The 20,428-nt window shown below is 31.2% G+C and overlaps 3 protein-coding genes across 3 annotated transcripts; all 3 read right to left on the reverse strand.

Annotated features, from left to right (window-relative positions):
* Positions 1 to 1,455: 1,455 nt before the first annotated feature.
* Positions 1,456 to 3,606, reverse strand: LOC101261757 (protein BYPASS1-LIKE). The gene is made up of 2 exons (XM_004230559.5): positions 3,369 to 3,606; positions 1,456 to 2,992 (listed from the first exon to the last, which is right to left on the reverse strand). The coding sequence occupies exon 2, from the start codon at positions 2,929 to 2,931 to the stop codon at positions 1,756 to 1,758; it is 1,176 nt and encodes a 391-aa protein (XP_004230607.1). The 5' UTR covers positions 2,932 to 2,992; positions 3,369 to 3,606; the 3' UTR covers positions 1,456 to 1,755.
* A 1,872-nt stretch (positions 3,607 to 5,478) lies between these two features.
* On the reverse strand, positions 5,479 to 9,884 carry LOC101252229 (tubby-like F-box protein 8). Its single transcript, XM_004230523.5, has 6 exons — positions 9,379 to 9,884; positions 8,934 to 8,976; positions 7,646 to 8,112; positions 7,364 to 7,451; positions 6,788 to 6,920; positions 5,479 to 6,305 (listed from the first exon to the last, which is right to left on the reverse strand). Exons 3-6 carry the CDS (start codon positions 7,991 to 7,993, stop codon positions 5,591 to 5,593), a joined length of 1,284 nt encoding a protein of 427 aa, XP_004230571.1. The 5' UTR covers positions 7,994 to 8,112; positions 8,934 to 8,976; positions 9,379 to 9,884; the 3' UTR covers positions 5,479 to 5,590.
* Positions 9,885 to 14,311: 4,427 nt separating this feature from the next.
* RAN2A (GTP-binding nuclear protein Ran2A) lies at positions 14,312 to 17,699 on the reverse strand. The gene is made up of 8 exons (NM_001247091.2): positions 17,626 to 17,699; positions 16,572 to 16,641; positions 16,258 to 16,314; positions 16,021 to 16,138; positions 15,500 to 15,589; positions 15,229 to 15,408; positions 15,062 to 15,139; positions 14,312 to 14,651 (listed from the first exon to the last, which is right to left on the reverse strand). Exons 1-8 carry the CDS (start codon positions 17,626 to 17,628, stop codon positions 14,582 to 14,584), a joined length of 666 nt encoding a protein of 221 aa, NP_001234020.1. The 5' UTR covers positions 17,629 to 17,699; the 3' UTR covers positions 14,312 to 14,581.
* Positions 17,700 to 20,428: the final 2,729 nt, after the last annotated feature.

Here is a 20,428-nt window from a genome sequence, read left to right on the forward strand (position 1 = left end):
TGGTGAGGCAAAATCTCGAAGATAAGCTTTATTCTGATATCATGTTATATATAGTGGCACATAATTGAACACCTTAGCCAACAAAATAGTATGGTGGGTTCCATAATCAGCAAGCTCCAAAACAGTTGTAAGAGGAAGCAAATTGCATTATGTTTAACAAATGTCACATCAGAAATCAGAATTAGGAAAATTCCAACCATATTGACTGTTAACAAGTGTATGTAATATTCTTATGCTCTCTTAAATATCCATCACCAATTTTGAATGTAAAACAAACATGCAAGGCCAAACCTCATTTCTTGTTTTGGTTTCATTGTACTTCTAGAATCACAATACAGAACGAAGACCAATAACATATTCTTTGTAATTCCAATGTAGGAAGGGCGACATGTAAAATAAACATGTTTATAAACCAATGGACCTTCAACTCAAAAGAGATGTTTACTAAAGAATTAAACCTAGTTTAAAACTCATTTTAATCATACTAGAATTGTCATGTGCCCTGATACAGGCTGTTCTCACATGGAATTCTAATCCCCACTCATAGATAGCAAGTGTTAAGGAGGGACCAACAATAACTGCTCAAATTTAATGTGCAACCCATCTTATTGACAAAAGGGATGACTGCATGCTGCAAACATGTGAGAGGCTGACAAAAAATAATTATTTGTATCTAATAAACATTAAAAAAGTTTGAACCAAAAACAAATGGAGGAGAATAAAATAAATTTATCAACTTCAACATTAAATTGGGATAAGGTATATTTCATTATTAAAGTAACAGGAAACACTCAGGAGCTGCTGTCTTAAATGTTGTCCTAGATAAGGGTAACTCAACCTGCAGATAATGTAACATGGGACAAGAATTTCAAGTTGCAGAGGCAGTTGCTTAATTTATTCTAAGCCAAAACATAGAATGGGAATTGCAAAAATGCATAAATCCAGTAAACCAAGTGACTATCAAAAACATACTATATCAATATGACTGAATGCTGTTATTACAATTGCGGATCGACTATAGCCAGAGCAACAAAGGAAATTAACCACAATCACATTGAATGATGCATGCTTAATATAAGCTTCAGGGGGAGTATATCTATCACTTGATTGCAGCTGGTAAGAAATGGTGAAGAAAAACACTAAGAGATGCGAAGAATCATGTGGTTGAATAACATAAAATCTTGCACTTGTCCATGCAATTCAAAGAAGGTTGTCTTTTCATTTTGGGATTCAGTGCACCTGTGAATGAGCTAATTACATTCCTAACATTATGGCTTATGCATCTAAAAGATACTGAAGTCTCTGCAAGGTCAAAATTACTGTTAGATAATCTCTGCATATGGTAAATACAAAGTATATGAACTTAGAACTGTCAACTCTTATCAGAAGCTCCTCAAATTTCAACATCATTGACAATACAACAATGGTCAGTTAATATGCATATCACCAAGGAGATACAACAAATAAATAGCTGCATTCGAGTAAAAGTATAATCAAGACGAACACCTTCTCCAACCCCCTTCCCATAAAAAGGAAAAAAATGAAAAAAAATTTCGAAACCAATCACAATCCAGAACATGAAAATGGAAACTAGTTTTACATAAGGTATAGTAATGCATACAAACAGTTACCTGCTAAAACCACAGTTGCTACATTTGTTTCCTTTTTTACTTCTTTAATACCAGCAAAACCAAAATAGGAATGTATATATGTTTTTTTTTTTCATTTTGTTAGAACTTGAAGACGACATATATTCTAAGGCTGATTTGCGCTTCCCAGGAGTTCAAGACCCTCTGCCCGGCAACTCATAATTTTTCTGAATACTTCCTTTAAATTGCGTTCTAGTGGAGTAAGGCCAGTCTTGAGAACTTCAGAGACAGCTGATAAATCTTTTCCACCCTTTTCTATTTCTTCCATCAGATCCTTGGTCAATGGTAATTGAGCAGAGTCTATCAAGTCCGTCAAGTGATGGACACATTTTTCTAACTTATATATTTCTTTCAACAATCCATTTGAATTACGGCGCTCTGGCTTCTTAGCTTCATCCATTATCCTACCATGAAGCAACCAAAGGGCATTGCTCCATGAGAACTGCCTTGGGATAGAAAAATGAATTTGGAGGCTTCGATCTTGACAAGGGACTGCAGCAACAAGAGCCCACAGTACAAACAGGAGAACAAAGTTCATTGTAAAGACAAGGTTTGCTATTCCATTTGTTGCAGCTATTTCATGTCCACGGGGAGGAACCAAGTGGCTTGCAATTGATTGGAGCTGTTTAGATGCTGACCAAGATTGAGATACACTCCAAGATAGAGACCTTGAGTGCCCAGAAGGACGACGCTGGTGATCCTTGGTTTTATTATGGCGTCCAAAAGAACGGTTCCTCTGGGAAAGAACTGTTCCAGTTTCTTTCTCTTCTAGCATCACAATAGCCAAATCCATCAGACTCTTTCTAGTTCGACGGAGCTGACCATCGCCAATCATATTTTGTCGAGAATCCAATGAAGAAACCACAATTTCCAAATGCTTCTGCCAGAGTCGAATCTTCCCAGTTCCATCACGGGCAGCATTGCAAATATCAAGTGCTTTTATAGTTCTATCGAAGTAGTCAGACAAAAGCTTATCTTGAGGCGATTTCACGAGGAGTTCCTTATTGTTGCTCAACACGATTCTGAACTCTTCCTGACAACTGTTAAACACATCTAATAACTTTCGAACCCATGCAATGGAAAGGAATTCATCACCAGAGGCAACCGACAGTTCCTGAAATCGAGTAGCCACTAGATTCTGAAATACTCCCTGCTCAATCTCCTGAACAGTAGAATCATGATTCAATTCCACGGAATGAACCTGTTCACTTCTTATACTCATAATTGAACGACGGAATGAGGCAAATGGCATCGAAGAACCACGATTATCTGAAGAAGGCATTTTCACCCGCTAAACAAAAACTCCTCAATCTCTCTCCTTTTTTTAATAAGATTAAGACAGACTGCAACACCAAACAAGAAAAAGTAAAATCAGTTAACAATGGAGAAAAAAAATAACCCATCATTTTTAAAACCCAATATAGAAATCCTACATAATTCCAAAAGGATACACAAACAAAAACAACACTACATACCATAATTCAGCTTAAAGCTTATATCATAACAGACCCTTTTAAGGGTTTTAACGGTTACAATTCCAAACAAAAACCAAAACCCACTTCAAAATTCATAGAGACAAAATCAACATAAACCTCAAAAGCATGGTATTTCAAACTCAAAAAACAAACCCCAAATCAAAATTCAATTCCCAAAAACTAGATCTTTGTGAAACAAATAAAAAGATTGTAACTTTGAGTTAATAAAAAGCAAGAACAATACCTGAAAAGAGCTAGTTGAGGAAGAAAGAGGAAGAATGGAACATATATTGAACCCTAGAGAAGGACATGAAGGCCCCCTGCCTTTGCTGGTGACACAAAATATTGGGTTGCAAATCGAGACGTATTTAAGAAGCAAATGAAAATATATTACAGTAATAAATATGGTAAGACAAGTTTTTTTCCTTTTCTTTTTAAGAGGTAAAGCACCATTTCTTGATTTACGAACCAGAATGTTTTTCAGGTTTTTGCATGAATGGTCCTCCATATTTGAACTTATTCTATTTATTCCTCTCAAACTTTTCTATTTGTACTTTATCTTATGGTGCTAATGGTATTTATACTTTATTCTCTTTTATATACTATACTCTTTGTTCTTATATGCTATTTTATATGGTTCTCTCAAGTTATAATTAGAGCGGTTCAAAATTGAAAAAATAATATCGATTTATTATTGATGACTTTAAATTTTTTATTAAATGTTTGAAATGTATTTTTTTAAAGTTAATTAATAATTTGATAGTAAATTAGTATGAATTACTCCTTCCATTCGGTATATCATAGTTTTTATTTTTAGAGTCAAATTATAAAAAATTTGCCTAATATTTTAAGATGTATTTTTTCATTATGTTAATATGCAAAAAAATTGCAATTTATAGTACTTTTCATATAGTTTTAGAATATTTAATTCTTTTTATTTAAAATATCGAATTAATGTGATCTAATTTAACTTTGAAAATTAGTCAAATTGACTTTAATACATTATGTTGTAATGTGCTAGTTTTTTGTTTTTTAAGCAAGATATGATTTGTTTAACTCATGTGTTTGTGTGCATGATTCACTTGATTTGTCATCTTATTTTTTACTGTCTTTCAACGATTTTGTTTTACTAGTCAAATCTTATTAATTAAATCATCATTACTAATTAATAAATTAATATCTTAATAATTCAATAATAATTTCACCTATTTACAAATTCGTAATTGATAAAATAAATCAATAAACTTCAAAATCCGAAAGCATCTACCCATATTAGCCATAACTAATCTATCTCGTTGACAATTGTTTGCTTCCTCCATACATTCATTTGGCATCTTTTGTATTTGATTACACGTGGAAATTTTTTTAATAACAGATGAAATTACGAAAATCTAAATCCACAAAAGGTTACAAATATTCATTGAAATATTAGATACTAATCACGTTACCATTATCATATGCTGAAAAACACACATTTTTGACCAGTTTTATTTTCTTATGTTGTTTTTCTTTTGAGTGATTTTAAAAATCTAAATTCAATTTCTCAAATTAATTAACTTTAAAATAATAATATATTCCACATCTTCCTAGACATATCTATTTTATTGGATTTTTCTTCCAGATAATACTCAGACTGGTTTGAATCGAATTCTTTATTTTAGACATGCTATTTGTGCCCCAAAAAAAATATATAACGTGCCAAGATTGGACTTTAGTACACTCGCAAAGCCATAATCATTGTTTATGTTTGATAACTTTGACAAATTAAAACCAATTCTTCAATAATAGTATACATAAGTTTTCTGTGAGATGATAAAGTTTAAGTGTAATAATGAACAATAATTTCTTTAGCGTGTTGCAATAAATTTATTAAAAGTAGTTGAAAGTGAATTATTTTGGATTTTATATGTACAACTTTTAAAATACTTCCAACTTAATTTGACTTAGAAGTGAAATATTATATTTCTTCGTAAATAACTTACAAGTAAAATATTTATAGTTGACTGGTCAAAGTAATTGGTTTAGACTCAGATAAACATATCATTTCAACCAGTAATGTAAAGTGATTTAAATTCCAAAAAGGAGATAAACTTGAATTAATGTTGCATTATGCCCGGGAAAATTTGTATATTTATTTGTTCAATTTTATACTATGAATTTAATGCATGTATACAGATATCCTTGCTCTTGAACTGCTTTCAAGTCACGAATTAATCGTTTTATCTCTTATTACATTCGCATCAATATCTAGCGTCCTCTCATTTTCTGGTGGAAATTCTTGTAAATGGCAGTGATCAGAAATAGATTTCTTTTACAACTTTTCGCAGGAAGCAGGGTTTTACGCCATGGCGTAATTTTAGGGACAATCTCCATTTTCAATTGTGAAAAGAAGAAAGAAGTACAACAAATCCAGAATAGAAGCATTACAGTTAATAGCACCCTAAATGTAAAACTGTTTTAGCTCTTCTATTCACAAGCCAATTTTGTGTCAAAGCTGCTTAAGCAGATGGCAAATGCCTGAAATGCAGATAGGGGATATCGGTAGTCCATGGTAAACATATCTTTGCCTACTTTCCCAAATTGCAAGATGATTTTGTCATGATCTGATTGACTTGTTGGCTGAGATGTTGTTGGTGCAGCGGCAGGTTGTTGAGTGGCAGCAATCAACTGGAAGTTCTTGACAGATGCAACTGTCACTCGTCCTCGAAAATTCAGACACCAGCACTGCAGTTGTTCATGCCATCGTGGCGCCTTGTTCTTTAGGACCAGTGGTTTCCCCTTGTTATCATCCTCCTCATTAGTTGATCCTCCAGCAATATCAGAAAATCGTGCACTACCGAACTCAGTGGAATGATCAAGAGACTTTGAGAAAGAGATGCTGCGGAACGAATCCTCAAGGGGCCTTGAGAGAAGCTCTGGTTGGCCAGGTACAGAGCCACCGGCTTCAAGGGCTGAGTCAGGAATTGAGTGCATGACGCAGTGCATTCTCCGTGGACCCCGTGTTCCAAGCACATTCAGCTCGTATGTGATCTGGGATATGATATAGCTTCCAGTTGGGACTTTAGGAGAGACTTTCTTGGAAGTGAATCTACGGCTTGTTCGCCCCGGGGGAGGTACATGTGCACCGGTGTGAGGAGGCTGTGTGTCATATATAATGAATTTTGTACCTAGAAAATTTGATCTGCAATGGACAGTGAAATTTTATCATCCCATAATGAAAGGAGAATCAGTTACATCTGTACTAGTACTATTTAAGATACATTCCTCAACAGAATTTCAAAGGGATTTTGATAGCCCAGGCCATATAATAAGATGATTCCACCACAGAGAACTTCATTTCATCGTATATTAGGACAAATAGTGTCGCGTAGAACTTTTATTTTCATGATCAATCTATCTATGCGTAATAGACTATATGTCTACTTACTTTTCATTGAAAACCATTGCTAATTACTGACGAATCTCAAGTCTCCGGAATTGCTCATGCTATAGTATTGGTATTAGCTAACAATGGAGAAACCATTTTAGAGGAGAAGGGATGACGAATATATCAAATGCATGTTTCTGTTCTTCATTAAATTAAGATTATCTGATACGTCTCAATAAGACCAGGTAAAAACAAGAAAAATATTGGAAAACAAAATGAATAGCTTGAGCAATTACCTTAATTTTCCAATATAGGTGTTGCTTGATCTAGAGATGTTTTCTGCATCCATTGAGATAACATACTCTGTGCAAGTAGTACGTCTCGTTCTTTTTGCAGAGAGAAGGAACTTCCCATTCTCAACCAACAATGCTACAAAGAAAGTTGAAATACTATGAACAACTGCTACTACATAGAAATCATATAGGCAATGAAGCAAGAGTAACTAAAGCAGTAACGCATCTCAACCAATATCTCTAGACATAGATTACAACTGGAAATATAAGTCTCTATGATATGATAAACTCAATTTGCATACTAGAGATAAGTTCAAAATTATTTTGATTTGTTTCCACTTTTTGCCTTTGGGTTTGAGTGGGAAGAGACGGGGAAGGAACAGATCAGTGGTTTTGATCTGACAGGAGATCGGAAAGACAGCAAAGATAATGTTTGCATCCTGTTCTAAATTGCAAGTACCTTCTATATGCATCGGGTGCAAGAATAGTATCAATGAATTTTTTCAATGAAGGGATGAGTAAAATATATGTAGATTATTTAAGCATCAAGCCTGTATCAGCCTACAATGTAATGCTTACCAGGACTAAGACACAAGAAAAGATGGTAAGTCAAATTAGATTTATCCCGCTTGATGAAGCACTGAATAGTTCCATCACGAGGCCCAGGCTGTAAAGAGAATGTAAAAGATTAGTTGATAGACTTCTATAGCACGTAACTTCTACTACAAATATCCAACTCTAACGGTCAAGAGAACTGCCACTTGGGTTGATTCCACAGACCACACAGCAGCCACATACTTCTGAACTTAAAAACTTAAAGAAGTTAGCACAAGAAATATTCCTTCAAGCTAAAGTGAGTACCTGCTTTAGGGAAACAGGAAAAGTTAGCTTTCCACAAAATTCCGGATTTCTAACGATGTCTTTGCACATACTCCTCCATGACCTACAGACTGCGGCACATGCTACGACATGCTTACGACCGGGCCATGTGCTCTCACTCTCCTCTAACCTTCTAACTACATCAAAAAGTAGCTCTGGAGGAAGATTGGCCCAACAACTATCTTGGATAACGGGAGGCTGGTCACTTAAGTCATAAAATGAACCATGTGATTTGTCCCTAGGATGACCAGACAGCCTTAAATCAAAGCTTCGCCTTGATAAGCTACCAATACTATCTCTTACATCACGAACTATACTGCGGAACGACATCTGAACTTGAAACTGAAAGGTCAAAGGCCAAGCACCACTATTAAATGTTACTGGCCTATTTACTCTTCATACCATACAAGCTCCCAGTATCTTAAAGAAAGCTTGACAAATAGTTACAGCTGCAAAAGAACAAGAAAACAAGCCGTATTTCAGTAACAAGAAAAGATTTCTGAAGAGAAACGAAGACGAAAAAGCAAGAAAGGCATTAAAAGAAAAAAAAGAGGGAAAGGGAAAAGAAAAGAGTATAAAGAGACATCATCACATGGGCACCTAAATAAAGTAAATCACATGACTTTTAACATATGCAACTTCTTTAGATTCTTAAGGTGCTGCATCATGCCAGTTGTCCTAGCTTAGTTGCAAGAAAATGAGTATAAAAGATATAATTGCTTTCAATCTCATCAATCTTTCAGTCGAATCACATCATTAATAATGAAATAAGCTACTCACATAAAAGATGCAAACTCGTTAAAGTTGACGCCGCAAAATTGTCACCAACAGGCATACAAAGCACTCAAGCAGTTCAAAACCAGATTCCAGTTCAAGAAAGGAAGATTCAACTCTTTGTTAGTTTATAACTCAATGACTAGATTCAAGTCAAGAAGTTACAAATTCATTTCTGTCTCAAAGCTTTATACTAAACAGATCATGCGAATTCCATAACCAGCTATGGAAACAACCAGAGTCTATGAAAAAATGTTCATAGCCTTTCAAGTACCAATTTCATTCTTGCAGAAGCTTTACTGCACCGGGCTGCCGTTTATCTACTCTTTTTTTTTTTTTTGCCCTTTATCTACTTATGACCAATAAGAAAAGGTGTTTTTCCTGTAACTTTTTCTAATTACAAACCAACATAGATGCTTCATTTCACATGAAAACCTACAACTTAAACTATACATACATGTTGAGGTAGAGATGAAGAGTTTAGAAGATAACAAACCTGCATATAGGACAATCAAAGCTCCATAACTTCTTTTAGAATCCTGAAAACCCAAGACAACAAGATAAAATTCTCAGCAAACCAAAAATTAAAGCTCTAAATTCCCAAAAGACAAACTTTGTCTCACTTAAAATCGAAAAACAAACCACCCCTCTCCACCCAACAGAAAAAAAAAGGAAGGTAAAAAACTTCAATCTGAACATTACAACCTTAAAAGATAAGATTTTTACCAAAAGGGGTAACTTATCTTCACACCAGAAAACAAGGGAAAATAAATAAAAGCCAAGAACTAGATAACCCAAGAACATCTCCATATTTTCAAAACAGTAAACATACATAGTGTGATTTGACAAGGAAAAAGAAAACCAAGAAACAACTCTACAGACACCAAACAACATAAGATCTAAAGATAAACAAACAGAGCTCAAAGATCAGAGATCTGTACCTTAAAACAAAAACAAGAACAAGAACAGCCTCATCAAGTAACCAAGAATTTCATAGATAAGTAGATCAAAAAAAGGTAAAGTGGGTCAGAGTCAAGAAACATTTTTTTTCAGAAATATCATCATCTTTATGAATCAGTATTTACTACAAGTCTCTATCTTTCTCATCCGGACTCAAACCCCAACATTAAATGCAGTTCAACAAACCAGAGAGAGAAAAAAGAACTGGTGAAGAAGAAAGAGGTAAGAGAAGAAAGGGGATAAACAAAATTGAAAAAGGGGGTGTTGCATATACTTTTATTAGCACTAAGAAAAATAGTTTAATGGTACACACACACAAAAATAGTAAATTGGGCACTACGTGAGCAGTATCCAACTGAGGCTGCCTCTACGAAGCTACCAACATATGAGACATGGGAACATGGAGTTTTTGACTTATTCGTTTGCTCTTTTAACAAGGAAAAAAAAACTACACTTTTATGCTCCAACAAACTCGTGTTCAAACTCCTACGTTTTTATTTTGTATTTGATTTTTAAAATTGAGTTTTTTTTTTCGTTTAAAAAATAAATGAGTATTTTCCATTTAAATTTATTTTTAAAATAATAACTTTTTTTTTATAATAATTTTATTTTAGATTATTTTTTTACATGTCTAAGATCATAAAATTAAAAGATATTTTGATATATTTGAGATCAATTTAATTTTGAATCACATGACAGAATTTATTTTTTTTAAATGATGATAAGCCAAATTGGGTCATTTTTTTAAAAAAATCAATTTTAAAGGGAACTTAATTTTGTTATAGTAAAATATTACTAAGGAACGATTTTTACGTTTGAAATTTCTTTTGCTTTTCTTTTGTAGACGTTTGTTTACCTTTTCTTTTTATTTATATATATATATATATATAAAAAAAAATAATATAAAATGCTTCTTTTTTTTTATCTGGAGCAATTTCTTATATGCAAAAAAAAAAAAATGAAATCTCTTATTGTAGAAATTGCATTAGTATGTACGGAATTAATACTTTACATTTACAGTAGCATTGCTAAATTTAATGAATGTGTTAGCCATATACTAAACGTTACGCATATAGCATTAAATAAATAACTAAATTACTCGTTGCTCAGATTGAATAAATTTTTAAAAAAATAGAAAGATAGCTTATTAAAGTAACAAGTTTAACAGGATACTCAACATTTTAACTAGAGTCCGGAGCCTAAAGGGTGAAAAATGTTAACAAAAATTCTAAAACGATATATAAAATTTCTTTTTTGTCAAAACGGCAAAATCGCTCACGAAGTAGCGCGAAAAAGTAAAATTACTATATTATATTTGATTTTTTTTTAAAAATTAAAATAAAATCGCTCCCAAAAAAGCGATTTATCAAAATAAAAATATTTTTTAATAATTTTTTCATATGTCACTGCCTGCAGCAACAACTTAAAGTGATTTTTTCAAATTATATTTTGCTTTTTTAAACAAAAAGGTTTAAATCAATTTTTTTTATTTTTTTTAAATCATTTTTAAAAAAAAGATTTAGCGATTTAATTAATTTTTTCAAAAAAAGAAGCAAATAATAATAATAAAAAAAATTAAACTTAAGTCGCTGCTGAGGCAGCGACATATTAAAAAAATTATTTTGAAAATTGCTCCTTTCGAAGTGATTTTGTTTTTAAAAAAAATCAAATTTTACAAATCGCTGCGATAGCAGCGATTTTGCTTTTTTTTGCTACTTCATTAGCGATTTTACTATTTTGATTTAAAAAATATTCATATACCGTTATAAAATTCTTATCAATAATTTTTCACCCTTTAGGCTTCAAACTTATTTTAACTACTCCGATAAATAAAAAGGATGAAAAAGATATCATACATGCTCCATGATTAGTAAGAATAAAATACGTGATGTTTGTCTAAGTAGATCAAAATGTAGGCCAAATACTTTTGTAATATATAGGACTAGGAAAAATAAATTTTTTCAATACCTTTGATCTTTTTTATTTGTTAATAAGTTACAGAATAACTTTTGACAAAATTTATAATTAGATTGTGATAAGTTGTTCATGTCTTTGGGTAAATAATAAAAATACGCCCCTCAAAATCCTTTTATACAACATTAACATTACAAAAAATAAAGTGGAAACTTTTTTCCCAAACAAATAATTTATTTTTGAAACGTATGCCACTACCATATTCATTAAATTTTCTTATTATTTGAAAAAATTGTAAAAATCTTTCTTTTTTCTAAAATCTCTCTCTCATATTTTCACATATATTACTTTTACACAATGTATTGAGACAAATATAGCTCGTATCAATAAAGATATTGTATCAGGACAAATGTATCTTGTATTAATAAAGATATGTATTGAGACGTGATCTATTAAGATGTTTAGTGATATATTCAAAATTCTTAAATCTCAAGAGATTGTAATTTGAAAAACAATAGAAATAAGATGTTATTACCTCTTAAGACTATAAAATTTGTGTAATTTTTAATTTTTTAATAAATAATTAATAAAAAATCATATTCAAAATAACTGAATAGGATATACTAACAAATTTCAATATACTTGATTTCATAACTATTCTTCAAATCAATATTTTTTTTCATTGTGTTAACTAACTTTTGCCATTTTCTCGTTTACTTTTACCTGTCTACTGTTAACTAAATTTGAATGCTCTTCAATATAATCTTCATCAATAAAAGTAACCTCTTTTAAAAAAGTCTTACTCAGCAATGAATAGACAAAGCTAAAAAGGCAAAAAGAGAAAATAAAAGAAGAATCAAAAGTCAAATGGCAATAGCACTTTTTACCAAGTTGATTTTAATGTAAATATTTATTAGGAGACATTGAAATAAGTGGTTGATTTTTTCATAGAGAAGCATACAAAATGGAAAGCAAAACATTTTAATTGTAATTAGAATTTAACTTTTTTTTATTTATATTATTCTTTTTGACATGCATATTCAAGTTCAAAATTAAACGGTGGAGGATCTTTTTTCTATTTTTAATGAATACACATAACAATATATATATAAAATAATATAATTTGACTTTTTGACAATATCTAAGAAAAAATTTAAGAAATATAAGTGTCATGTTTCAATCTATAGAAACTTCGTGGAACTATAGACACCTAAAACTGACCAACTATTGCCTACTCATGTTTGGTATAAATTAATTTTATCTTTTTTTAAATCGGAAGAATGGAAAGAGATTAAAAGGTATGAAATCGACTAGTGAAAATTGAAAAGATTTTAAGATTTTTTTCTTCTATATTATTGATTATTTGTTTATAAAATCATTGTAAATTTTACTTTTAGCTAATTTTTTTAGTAGTGAAATTATAAATTGAATATGCATATAATGTGACTCGACAGATCCATAAAACTTAAACAAGGTAATTCAAGACTTATATCGTACCTGTGCTACGTAGAATGCATCATATTACGCCCCACCTTTTCAAACATCATTGTTACCTTGTGCAAGTGTAATTTATAGATCACTCACACATATAGGGGTAGAATTGAAAAGTCATTGATTCATTCATCTGCACCGATTATATAATTATACACTATATTGTTTTTTTTATTTCGTCATGTTTCATATGCATGTGTATACACAATGAATTATTTATATACACAAAACTTACAATCGCCGTATTTCATATACATACGTATAAACATAGTGAATTACAAAAATATACATATAAAAATGTCATAACACGTTGTTAATATGCACTATTATTTATATTTTTTCCTTGATGAAAATACATATTTGGAAATTACTAATGATTCCTTAGTAAAATGATAACTATATTTTTATTTTATAGCATAGAAATGCGAATAATTCAAAGTGGATTATTCTTAAATACCATACACAAAGTTGGATATATACCAATGTTTGTGGTGCGGTGCGAATCAGAATTTAATGTAAGTTGTGAATTTGATTAAGTTGAAGTGTTAGAACTATCGATATATGTAACTGTACTTGTTTATAATTAATCATGTTTTACCACATGCAATTTGCCTCCTGCAGTATTCTTACAGTAGACAAAGATGATTACTCCAACCTAAGTACTATTATTACTATTTAAATTGGCTGATAAACCTGACATTTCAGCATTTTGAGACAAACTCGTGACCAACCTAATCATTTTTAGTTACGGAGATCAAAATAAAATATAGAGCACAACTAGCTTGTTCTCCTTATTTGTGAAATTACACTAAATATATATATGCAGTAGTTATTTTATATGTCGGTAAATTATTTGTGACAGAGAATGATTAGAGTTCATATCAATATGATAAATTCTACTTGCTATTATAATTTCAATATATAGTTTCTTTCCCCATCATGGTGTACAGTACATATGATTTATGACAATTAATGAAATAAATTAGACATACACTTAACTATAAAGTTTATTTACCAAATTTATTATATGAAAATAGATATAGTTGTCCTTGGTAGCTGGCTAGCACTTTTTTTTAGCACTTGTCTACAAGATTAAAAATTCACATACTTTTACTTCTCTTGATTAGTAGAATGATAATTTAACCAAATTGTGCACTTTTTCATCATCATTATTTTCAGATGAATCATTACCTGTTTTCCCTACAATCGTCTTCAGTTTCCACACAAGTTTTTCAATGTCCAACTACAAAAGAATTCACGATCAAAAAACTGGTGCGCTGACAATCTCATCATATGCCCTCCAAGATCTATTGCATATACCTCAACGAAGTGTCATCTTTTTGAGCACATATTAACAACCTACATCAACTACAACTAGTTATTTTATAACTTTTGTGAACATAACGCTAAAACTGCAGCGGCCACTATTTCACCTGCTTAAAATGAGTATATACTTGTGTACACACACACACAGACCTTCCTTTCAGAAGGTGCTAACATGAGGAAATACTGTCGAATATGAGACCAAGTAATATTATAACAAGCTCAAAACAGAGCCTCGACAATGTGCGCCCATATATCAGGATGGGAATATCTAACCTAACAAAACAAAACCTCATGGCCCCAGACGAATACATCTACTAACCAATCAATAATACAAGGAAGCAGCAAATACATCCTCAAACAACAAAGACAAAAAAAGCCCAAATAGAGAAAATTGAAGGACTAGGAATATGGAAAGGTGCAACAGTGAAACTGATCTGCTCTGAGCTATGCCATCTATTCAAATGCTTCATCATCGTCATCTGGAAGTGGCTGATTAAGGGCTGCTTGAAGCTCCTGTTCGTGCCTGAATAAACAGTGTGGTTAAAATTAAAAACCGTACAACGAGAAAACAAAATGTTAAGCACAAGGAATCTAGCACACCACAGAGCCAAGCAAGCAACAAGGTTGACTTGTATGATCTTAAACCTAACAGGAACCTAATGCTTCTTGGTATTCTTTAAAATACGAGGGTGTGCAGTGTGCTCATGATCAAAATCGTCGGTTCTAACTCTGATATACATATTAAGATGCAATGAGCATTGTCTAACTTTGTTATACATAAAAAACAGTGAATATCTGATATTTTCACAGAGTTGCTAACAGTTCTCAATTCTATGGAATAAACATATAAAAACTTACATTATCAGAAGTAAAAAATAATGAAGCAACAAAAGTAAAAAATAATGAAGCAACAAAAGTAAACAGATATCTTACAGGGCCTGTGCAGCTAAGTCAATTTGTACTTCTGGGGGAGCAAGTGCAGGTGATTCCACAAAGTGAAGATTACCATCCCTACAAGTAGAACAAGAAATGAGGTTCAATACATCAAAAGTATATATGACAAGAACAGACATGAAATAATTTATATTTATGAACATTACCCAGCAAGCTTTCTAGCAAGGTACAGAAAAGGCTTCTCAAAGTTATAGTTACTCTTTGCCGAGATCTCATAGTACTGCAAATTTTTCTTCCTGTGGAAGGTAACTTGCTTTGCCTTAACCTGCCTGTTCTTGACATCAACTTTGTTTCCACAGAGAACAATGGGGATGTTTTCACAAACCCTGGAAGAAGCAATTGAATAGCATTTCAGATTTCAATTGAATATCATCAATTATAAGTAAGAGTACTATGCAGGCAGCCTGAGTTCCTCACCTGCAAAGATCTCTATGCCAAGTAGGAACATTCTTGTAGGTCAGACGGGCTGTAACATCAAACATGATAATTGCACATTGCCCATGAATGCTGCACAATTGACATATAGAAATATGAGAATCAGAAATGCAATCACCAAAAGCTTCAAGCAAGACAGTTAATGTCAAGACAGCCATTCATGTGTTTGATGTAAAAAAAATGGAATAGTATGGTAAATATGGTATTCTGTATTTGAAAAAGACAGCCAGTGTGATCACAATTACTGTCAACTCAGATATGATAACCACATTGTAGAAATACCTATAGTAGCGGCATTTGATATAGAACACCACATGCTATCAATTATTCTTAACAAACAAACCAGCATTCCTTAATTCCAGTATTTCAACTTCCAGGAAACATGAAACTTTACCCATTTAACTCTCAAGGATGTGACAGTAAAAGTTTTAATCAGAAATAACATCCATCGAGCAGCAGAGCCTTGGATAAACTAAAGGTTTTAACTGCCGAGAATCACTTACTAGTAACCATCTCTGAGACCTCCAAACTTCTCTTGTCCGGCTGTATCCCAGCAATAAAAGCGAATTTTCCCACAATTTGTGAAGAAGTCTAGTGGATGAACCTCCACACCAATAGTGGCTGTATGCAAAACAAAACTTAATAAATAATTCACTCACGAGAAACCAACAAATAAGACAGAGTGATCCGACCCAGATTATCAGAAGACTATATGTCAGTACAGGAAATAAAATACTTACGTTCATATTTTTTCTCGAATTCACCAGTGAGATGCCTTTTGACAAAAGTTGTCTTCCCTGGAAATCCAATTACAACAGGAACCATTAGGGTACTCTAACAAAAGGGTACTCTAACATTATCACTTAACTAAATTGAAATAACTTCCATATTTAAAAGCTATTCCGAATCAAAATTTCGCACTAGCCAGTAGTGTTTATCAAATGTTTGAAGAAATCAAAACAAAATATCTGTTAGACATCAAAATATTGTTACTGATATCCTCTTCGAAACAAACGATACTACAAACAATTCTCAGGCAAACATAGAAACATACCAGTTCCTCCATCCCCCACAATAACAAGCTTGAAGCTTGGATAATCTACAGTTTGTTGGTTTGGTAAAGCCTGTGATAATAAATTCACAAACATCAACACAAGAAATCAGCCAAAACAGTTACAACACTGATCACATATCAAATACAATTCATCCACATCTTCAAAGAACACATCACAATCAAAGTTAAAAACCAACTTCCTAGAAGAACTAAAGGAGCAATTGGACAACAAGAAATCAACAAAGCGAATAAGCACCTCAATTTGAAACCTATGGGGGATTTTGATTCCTCAAAAAAAGAAGATAAGACAGATTTAAGATGACCAACAAACATCTTTAAAGCTTTTCGTCTAGGTCAATATTTGCTATTTATAATTTTTTTTTTCTTATGGAAAGAAAGAATAATTTCTAAATTAATTATTATTATGTTGATTTTCAACCATTAGTCTATGTTTGTTAACTCCATCTTAGAGAATGAATAATTTAACTCTAGCATATACCATCTAAGTTCTCCACAGGCTATCTCTCAAAAGAAAGAATATTTTAACAGCCCTATTATATAATCTGAAGCGTTTTAGCCAAATTCCAGCACACGTATACATATGGATACAAATCCAACACTCAAATAGACTCCAAAGCCTATACACGTCTCCATCTCAAACTATTCTGGGTCGATTAGACACCTTATGTAGCCCATGTATAATAAGATCAGTTATCATTCCAAATACAACAAGAAAAGAACTCATCCCACAAAGCTAAAACAAACTTCTAAAACAAAGAAAAGGAACAACTAGACCAAACAAAGCCTATAAACACCAATCTCATCATCCTGATACACAATTTGCAGCTATAAAAGTTCTCCCAGTTCCAATTACGATAATCTACCAGCCGAGATGAATAAACTCATCTACATCCTCCAATACTCATCCAAATCAAAGATGATACAAAGAAAAAACAGTGAATCGTATAAACATCTCAATAATCATCCAATTATCATACAAATTCTCGAAAAGAAAATCAGCTAATTATATGAAAATGGAACGAGATTTACTCACCATTGTCGAAAGTATGAGAAGAAAACTCCTTCAAGAGAGAGAGCGGCAGAGCTTTTTTTGTGTGTGTGAGGAATGAGAAGAGAAACGGAAGTAGGGTTTATAAATGGGGGAATTTGCTTAAACTTAACGCCAATCTTTTTTTTTTATATTCTATTTTTGAATTTTCAAAATTGTGTGTGTGTGTTGGAAACTAAATAAATTAATGTTTTTCTAAAAAAATAAATAAATAAGTTATTAATGTTTGTTTTTATGACTTTTGTAAGTTTTAAGCTAATATATTTTGTAATTGGGTCCACTAGGAATGTATTATTGTGTCTAATGCCCCTTATTGTATTACAAGTTACATTTTAGAATTTTTATTAAACTTAAAATATATATAAAGTAAAAGTGTGAAAATTATGAGATAACTAAAAAATGTGAGGCGGTGAACGGCGACACTCATTTTAATTCCACTTAATTGTATGACCCGTTTAATATTTATTATTAATTTCGAGTCCTTCCTATTTGCGGTGTTTAATTTTGTTTTCATAATTAATGTCCTTTCAATCCTATGTTATCTTTGAAACAATATTTTTCTTCAAAAATAACTTTGGAAATGCCAACAAAACTCAAATATTAGCAAAAAGAAAAAAACAACAACAAATTAATTAATCAAATACAAATTATTAATAAAAAATACTTTAATAAAAAATAATTTTATACTATTAATTTTGTTATTTTAGTTTTTAAACATAATTTTGTTATGGAACAGGGACAACGAATTAATTCACGAATGTGGACATAACTTTGAAACCCTACTAAGCTAAGCTTCTCGGTGGTTCGAAGGGCATTAATTTTTTCATATATGTAGTCATGAAGAAATACTCAAATATGTTATCGAATATTTAAAAAAGACTTACTTGTGTCATTCATTAAAAGTTTGTTCATCTATGTCATTATTATTTAAGAAAAGACTCATCTGTGCCATTTTTTAACTCTGATTTTATAAAATCATTTTTTTACGCCCCAACACAAGTTTAACACTTTTCAATTGAATTTTTGGGATCAAATATACTTTTTTGCTTCTTTTTCCTTAAGAACACCAAGAATACATAAAGAGCATAAACAACTAAGAAAAATTCAATATCTTCGGTGCCCTAAAGCATTTCTTAATAATTATTATTTTTGAAGTTTTTTTGAAAAAAATTAAAATCATATTTTTCTATTGTTGGTGTAATAATATTTCTGAAATAGTAATTGTGATAGTACCTTTTTTCTTCATGGATGGTTATCGATAGCTTTCTCAAATAAAAATCATAACACTTTTCTTATATAATATAGATTATTTATTAAATTTTATCGGTTAGATAAGTGAAAGTTATTTTTGTATATTTCTTAGTAATAAAACTATAAATATGCATGAGACTATACTCGTAAGTTCATAAGGCTTATGCTCTATACAAAGGCGAACTCAGGATTTGAAATTTTTGAGTGCATAAATATAAACATAGCTCAAAATAAAATTCAAGATTTAAAAATTTTGAATACACCAATATAAACATAGCTTAAATAAAATAAAAATAAGCTCAAGTGAGATTTGAGCCCTGGTCTAGAGGGTGATATCTCTAGCTTCTACCTATTGCACAAGGTAACTTTTATGTTTTTTATAAATGCACTGTTAACTATATTTTAATTTATATTAATTTTTCAAAATAGATATACATATAATTTTTCGAAAGTTACTAGGTGTACGTGCACATCCACTGTATAGCGTGATCCATCTCTAGCTCTATATTTCGAGCTTACATCTCACCCATGCTATATGAAATATCTTTTTTCACGCCTCAATCTTTTAAAACACTGGTCTGAAACCTTTAACTTGATCTGGACCCCTCCCGTATTCCAGTTTAAGAAGCTAAGCCTGCTGTGGACAGTTATGGGTCCATAACTAGTTTAGAACTTAGAAGGCCCATAATTGTCAGGAAAATTACACCCTTGACTCTTTTTTAGAAGTAATCATTCTTTTTTAAAAAAAAATACATTTCACATGATATTAATTTTTTAAATAAAAAAAAATATTATACGGTAGTTTAGAATCTACATTAAATATATGAGGCATTTTACTTACCAATAATAAGAAAAATTTATTTTACGACTTTCTTGGTTCTTATTATTTTCATATCGTTCTCTATCAATATTATTGTATTATTTTCACATTATTTTCTGTCAACATTATTGAAGTAATTTGAGACAATCATCAATTGTAACTTTTTTGATTTTTTTTTTTAAAAAAAATAATAATCTAAACTAATTAGTTTCATAAAAGAATTATTCATAATTTATTAAGTTTCTTCTCAGTATAAAAAAGTATTTGGATAAATCTTCCCTTACTTCAGACTATATTTTATCTTTTTAGTTCATTCAAGTAACAACATAAATTAATCGAAAACAAAATTTGATCCAATACCAATATGTACTTCAATTTAAATAGTACTCAAAATCTATAGTATCATAATATTTGAAATAATAAGTCTTAAATTCGCAAAACGTGTTTTAATAAATAAAAAAAATGAAAAATCATTAAAGGTGAAAATATAAGAGAAATAAATATTTTCATAAATTAATTTAGGATGATTTTCATGTCCACATACCACTATTAGCCGATAGCAATTAATCTCTTATAATTAATATTTTTTTACGCATGCAACTAACCAATTGCAGTACACTAACACTTTGCTTGGATCATTATTATTCATTGTTTCGCAATATATTATATTATATTGTACTTTATTATACTATATTGTATGGTTGATATAATGATTGA

The sequence above is a fragment of the Solanum lycopersicum genome, chromosome 1, assembly GCF_036512215.1.
Source record: "Solanum lycopersicum chromosome 1, SLM_r2.1".
Lineage (NCBI taxonomy): Eukaryota > Viridiplantae > Streptophyta > Magnoliopsida > Solanales > Solanaceae > Solanum > Solanum lycopersicum.